This window comes from Vitis riparia, chromosome 12 (assembly GCF_004353265.1).
Source record: "Vitis riparia cultivar Riparia Gloire de Montpellier isolate 1030 chromosome 12, EGFV_Vit.rip_1.0, whole genome shotgun sequence".
Taxonomy (NCBI): Eukaryota; Viridiplantae; Streptophyta; class Magnoliopsida; order Vitales; family Vitaceae; genus Vitis; species Vitis riparia.
Window position 1 is genome coordinate 18682733 of NC_048442.1, and position 6360 is coordinate 18689092.

The window sequence follows — 6360 nt, forward strand, 5'->3', positions numbered from 1 at the left end:
GGCCATCAATAATCTTCCTTAACGACCAACCAATTCTAATTGCTACCATTATAACCTATTCCATCATTCCTACTGTATGGATACTGTCCGTTATAAATTCGATAGATCTTCATAACTTTAAAACGTATTTATACAATAAAAAAAAATATCAACTTCTAATGTAATGTTAGGAAACTATTCTCCTTTAACTCACATCTGCAGAATGTTTGGTCGTCAAGAAAACAAAGTCACACGAATGGGTCAAATGATCTATGTAGTAGTTAGAAGTAGATGGACATATAAGAACTTAGAAGAAATGTCAGTTAGCAACAAGGAGCAGCTCGTCGACAGGGGTAGGTGTGGTAAGTCCCTACAACTGCATGCATTAGAGGAACAAATGGTAGGAAAAGAAACAATAGAGAACTCGATCACCTATGAAGATTATACTTGGAGGCCTTTGTGGTCGGCTAATGCTCAAAACAATAAAAAGCAGGTTAATTTATAAGCAAGACCTAGGCTTAATAAAAAGATTAATAAGTGATATTATTGGCTGAAAACTAAGATTTTATTATATTAAAGTCCAAACAAATGGGGAGTAGGTATTAATGGAGACTGACATTTGTCTAACAAAAGTCAGACCAATTGACTGTGAGTCCAAAAAGAAGGGTGAATGAAACCAAGAGGTTTAGGTTTTGTGGTGAAACCGATAGATGGGTTGAAGAACTCCAAGCTTGACTGTTGACTCCTGGAGATGCAAATCAAATCACAGTTTCCCTCTTGAATTCAATTTAATCAAGGCCAGCAGCCATCTTCAATTATGTTGATTCCTCTTGAAGAACACGTGGACTGATTTTTCTGACCAAGAACATGGAAATTTCTGCCATGAAGACATTGAAATATCAAACATACCATATAAGAAGAAATATGTCCATAAAGTTTTTATATTTTATTAAACCATAGTCTAACATGTTATGCGTATAAACTTCTAGATGAGGCCTCAAATCCAATCAAATTCCTGAAGAATGTTAAGAATTTTATTCAAACATCTCACATGTTATGGTTGGTGGGAGTTTTATATTGCTTTTCAACAAGAAGACCATGCTTTTCTTGCAGTGGAAGAAGAAAATTCTAGCTTGGAGTTTGTGCATGGACATCTTTTTTCCCACCCATGTGAATGGTGAATGTGAAGGAAATACCCACATCTTTTCTAGGAAGAGTTTTAGCTCGAGAATTAGTACTGTGACATGTTTTTTCCACCAATCTCGTGAATTTGAATTTGATGAAGTTCTGCAAAACTTTTAAGATGACACTTCTAAGAAATTGCCTGGGTTGAGGTTGGGTTCTTATGTCTGTTTGTCATGTAGTCCAAGCCTAGGAGAGATGTATCAAACTTGGGGGAAAAAATCTTGAATAAGTTCAAGTTGCCAACCGTGACAGTCTACTACAACTTGCAAGAAAAGTAAAATGTTTTTTCCTGAAAATTGGATGTTTTCAGAAAACAGCAACTTTTACTGTTCCATATGTTTTCAAAAAATGGGTGCTACCTCGATCGTTTGTTTTTTTACCCTTTTCCTTTGTTTTTGGTGAATTGTCACTGTTTGAAACACCCGATGTGGCACCAACCTTCTATGTTTACAAGGCTGCAGTGCTAGATTCTGAAGGGATAAGGGGTAGAAAACCTTCTATGTTTACAAGGCTGCAGTGTTCACTCCCAAGTAGGCAGCCAGCCAGCCAGCCTAAAACAGTTATCGGTTACTAAAGAAAGAGAGGTGAGGAGGACTCTTCACAGTGAGAAAATGACCCTTTTGGCGTCATCCCAAGCCCTTAGCTGGAGGCCTCAAAAGGAACTTGAGAGAGACAAAAGTTGATGATTCCCTCTTCCTGGAAGTTTCTCCTCCACGTCTGGCCGCCCAACAGCAACCACCCACCACCCATCACTAACCCTGTGAAAGTGAAATTAATAGACATTTGCCTTGCCATGGTGATGGCTTTGATATGGACGGTCTATCCCATACCCCACCTCATCACCCTTGAGATTGTCTGTTTTGAAAAATCTGTGCCCTACCATTTCACTTTTCTTCTGGGTGCCCGGCACCATACCATACCATACTGATAAAGTGCCATAATCGGATCAGCACTGCAGATTTTTCGGTGCCTTTAAGGTGACAAAGTAATCATTTCATGAAGAAAGTCAGAAACCCGACATATAAAAGACTTACATTTATAATTTATGCATCGTGTCTTGCACAGGCCATTTCATTTCAGTTGAGATTGTCAATGCATAAGCTCAAAACAAGGTTCATGATTATATATATATATATATATATATATACACACGTATATATGTATAATATATGCCAGCGCCGGAGATTCAACATCTCTAAGGTCTAATACATATGGCTGAATTCTTGCATTGCTCATTTGCCTCGACCCATAATTTTTACAAGTATACAATGGGAAGGGAAGATGAGAGCAGGGTATTCAGAACAAAAGAAGACACAAAAGTATGCAGCAAAATAGGAAAAAACAGATTCTGCTAAGCGACTTATCCGCCTGCATTACATGCCTTCTCATCCTCGGATTTGTGTTTCCAGCAAGATGATACGAGTTTGGGTAAGTGTACAAATTTTGAACCGAGTTCCCAAACACCCTTGCATAGACCATTTCTCCAAACATTCCCATGATGGGATGGTATGTGCTGGTCGTTGTCATGCCACCAGGGCTAAGGATTGGTGACTCTGCATAACTGCTAGGATGAGGATGGTATGGTTGTGAATGGTGCCGATAATTGCGATAATAAAGTTGCCGAGAAGGCCGTGGATTGGCTGTTGTGGTGGGTGTTAGAGGTGCATCGACCCCACAAGCGGGACCAGAAGGTCTTCGTGGAATGAAGATGTCTGGGTGTGGGGCCTTGGCGTTGGAGGGTTTTGTTGTTTGGCCTCGGCCATATAGTGGGATGAGGGTGGTGTCTGAAACTTCAGCTTTGCATACGGGGCATTGAGGGTTTTTCTGGTCTGGATTTTCAGTAGAAATGCTCTGGAAATAAAGCCATTTGTAAATGCAGGGCCAGCAGAAGAGATGACCACAGAGAGTCACCACCGGATCCTGAACAAAGTCTAGGCAGATGTTGCAGTCAAAACCACCATAGGAATTTTTATCTGATCCATTGTCTGCGGCAGAGACAGGTTTCCAATTCTCCATAGAAGACCCATCTTCCTTGTTTAAGTCATTTTGTGGCATGACCTCTTGAAAGTACTGCTCCATGGCCTTTTGGTCCTTTTTCAAGGGAGTTTTCCGTGGCAGCCAGAATCTGCAGAAACAAGCAAAAGTTAAGGTCAAAATTCCAAGTTCCACAATCATGGCTCAAAAGGCATCTTTCATGAAAGGCAAAGATAAGCAGATCACCATTAAGAAAAGGTTTTCTAGAGAGGAAATTCAATTCAAGAAGATTTCATTTCTGCAGCCATGATGCAGATTATTTAACACACGCATAATTCAAATCACAAGTGGTTATCCATACAATCAAACACAACTAAAGTTTGAACTCTTTGACTCAATTTCAAAAGTGCCAAATTGGTTTGATCATAAAAAGAATAAAAGAAAAGGGTCCCTATTAGGACCATTCTTCACTTAGTAACTTTAAATCAATAAACAGGTCCCATCATTTGGTTCCAATCAACTTGTCACAAAAATTTAATATTATGGCAAGTTGCAGAGCAGTAGGCCCTTAAAATCATTTTCTATCTTTCGTCTAGAAAGTTTTCATAATTCATTCTGATTAATAATATGTTACCTAATAAACACTCATCTAAATGACCAAACATAAACTAGGACAACGAAAGAGCTTCGATTGGGATTCACTCGATCCCTACCTTCTAGAAAGGTTTCTGTGGGAATCATTATCACAGAAATTGACAACAATCCAACTCTTAATCTCCTAGAAAATTTGGTGGAATTTATCAAATTTTCAATACCAAGAAAATTAAGTCTGAAAAAGCTATTCTCAAGAAACCCAACAAAAAAAGCACTTATTATGACAACGAAAAATTCTCTCCTATTTTTCCCCTGCAAATATTCTCTGGTTGGTGAGAATTAGGCGAAACATAAATTATGGATCAAAGCATCAAATCAAAATTCACGATACTTTCAATGCAAACTTGTGCTCTCAACTTCGTATCCAACTATCAATTTTTATCGAGTTGCAGTGTGTGGGGTGCATAATGAAGGCCAAATCTCAATTTAATGAAAGAAATAAACCAGTGATCATGTATAGCCCAGAATTAAAAGAAAGATGACTAAATCATCAAGATCATTCATTACGGCGAGTTAATTGTCACAAAAACTCATTAGCTGGACACATTGATTTTGTCCACTATGCATGATTTGCTTTTTTGGGAATAAAATCTGTTCTGCAGAAAACTATTTTCTAGAAGAAGAGGAGGAATTTGAAAACCCCTCCTAATCAAAACTTAGGTCTAGGTCTACCAAACCTGCATACTGTTTTGTTCTTGTAATCCTTTCTAAGAAAGGAGCTAAGAGAGATGAGAGGGATACATGCTTGAGAAACCAAGATTTCGGTCGATTCGGCCTATGAAAACGATGAAACAACAAAGGGGGGATGATAATCAGAAAACTGAAAACAAGATGCATAAATACAATTCCCATGTGACCACCTTAATAATGATAATAATCATTTAATAACAGATCTACAATTAGTATGATAGTATTCAAACCCTTCATTAATTCTTAGCCCCATATTTGACTGCCCGATGATTCTAGAGCATGCTACTTTATTCTTGAGTAATCAAAAAAGCAAAATCTTTTTCTTTTTTTTTTCAGTCCAATAATAACAATAAGATAACGAAATCCCATATGGACCTTCAACTACTGAAGAAGGTAATTGAAAGCCGATAAGCTGTAATACAAAGAACACAAAGAACCAACACCAAAGACAAAGGAAACCATAAGAAAGCATAAATTACCCAGAACCAACTGATGTTGGATACTAGTTTGAGAGGTGTGTTTGGAGATTTTTCGGGTTAAATTCAATAGCTTTTACCAAGAACCAAAGAAAGAATAAAGTATCTGAACTTCAGACCATCTCTACAAGATTCTATGCTTGCAGGACTCATAAAGTTGAAAGTTGAAACCAGGGTTGCAAATTATATGTCAAGATCAGACAAGTTTCCTATTGCTAGCCTGGTACAAATTCACAGAGTTGTTGAGATGAACTGTAGAACAAAGTAAATGGACATCTAAATCTGTTTTTAAGTTTTCAGAAAATATGATTCAGTCTTTGAAATCTCCCAGCAAACAACCACCCTCATAAATCAGAACTACCAGACAAGTATTATAAATAGCAAACATTACAAAACAAAACGAAGCCAACCAACAAATATAGATATTCCAAAAAGGCAGAAACTCTGCTTCTGTCTGTTTTTACAGAAAAGAATTTAAATCTTCTTACAAAGAGGAAGAAAACTAAAAAAATCCCCCATTCTTTACGTTAAAACACCCATATCGTCAAACATATGGAGTTTTACAGGGAAAAAACAAATCCCAGAAAAAAAATTTCAGGAATTATTTTCCATCAAAACAAACAGAACCCAAAAAAAATTTCCATCTTCTAATTGAAAATTTTTTGGATATCAAATCCATAAATAAATAAACAAAACCATCCTAATGACCCATTAAACAACAGATGCTACCTCGATTATAACAGAGAACAGGCGTGAGAATCACAGAAACAGACTTCAAAAAAACACGAAAGGAAAGAAACCCAGTTCCAGGAATAACCCATCCATTCAGATCCAAAATTGCAGGCAGAAGAGAGATCTACATAGAAAAAGGAAGAGTTGCATGAAAAGAAGAGGTACCGAGAGGAGAAGAGTCTTTGGTGATGGAAGAACGAATTGAAGATTGATGAAATGGGTTGTGTAGAGAGAGAAAAAGAAAAGCCTCTGAAGGTAGAGAGAAGAGGTTGAAGGCTGGAGAGGGTTGGTAGGGAATGAAGGAGAAGAAGCCATGTCCAACCATGTTTATATAAAGAGATTGAAAGAAAGAAAGGCCATGCCTCAACTCAACTGGATAAACATTGCTCCTCCTGCCCACGGTATACCCTCTGCTGACGTGTCAATTTTCCTAACAGAACCATGTTTTTCTTTTTTTCTTTTTTTCTTTTTTTTTTTTAACACTTTTTATCACAAAGGTTGAATTTCATGTAATTTGATTTATTAAAAAGAAATCCTATTTTCGAATTAAATTCCCATTTTTAATTCTAAGATATTTCTCTAAAATTATCAAAAAAAATTAAATTAAAAGTTAATAAAATTTTGGATTTTCTACTCAATATAATTTTTATAATATCAAGTTTGCTTTTTT

The 6360-nt window shown here is 36.9% G+C and overlaps 1 protein-coding gene across 2 annotated transcripts; it reads right to left on the reverse strand.

The window, feature by feature from the left end:
- Positions 1-2261: 2261 nt before the first annotated feature.
- On the reverse strand, positions 2262-6010 carry LOC117926934 (E3 ubiquitin-protein ligase RMA1H1-like). Of its 2 annotated transcripts, none has more exons than XM_034846265.1 (2): positions 5856-6010; positions 2262-3289 (listed from the first exon to the last, which is right to left on the reverse strand). In XM_034846265.1, the coding sequence occupies exon 2, from the start codon at positions 3241-3243 to the stop codon at positions 2461-2463; it is 783 nt and encodes a 260-aa protein (XP_034702156.1). In that variant the 5' UTR covers positions 3244-3289; positions 5856-6010; the 3' UTR covers positions 2262-2460. The 2 variants fall into 2 exon arrangements, with proteins under 2 accessions (XP_034702156.1, XP_034702155.1); XM_034846264.1 differs by having other exon boundaries at positions 5688-6010.
- Between the last annotated feature and the right edge of the window lie 350 nt (positions 6011-6360).

Bases quoted from the DNA above. Each gene is read 5' to 3' on its own strand.
- LOC117926934 (XM_034846265.1), bottom strand. From the start codon at position 3,243: ATGGAGCAGTACTTTCAAGAGGTCATGCCACAAAATGACTTAAACAAG.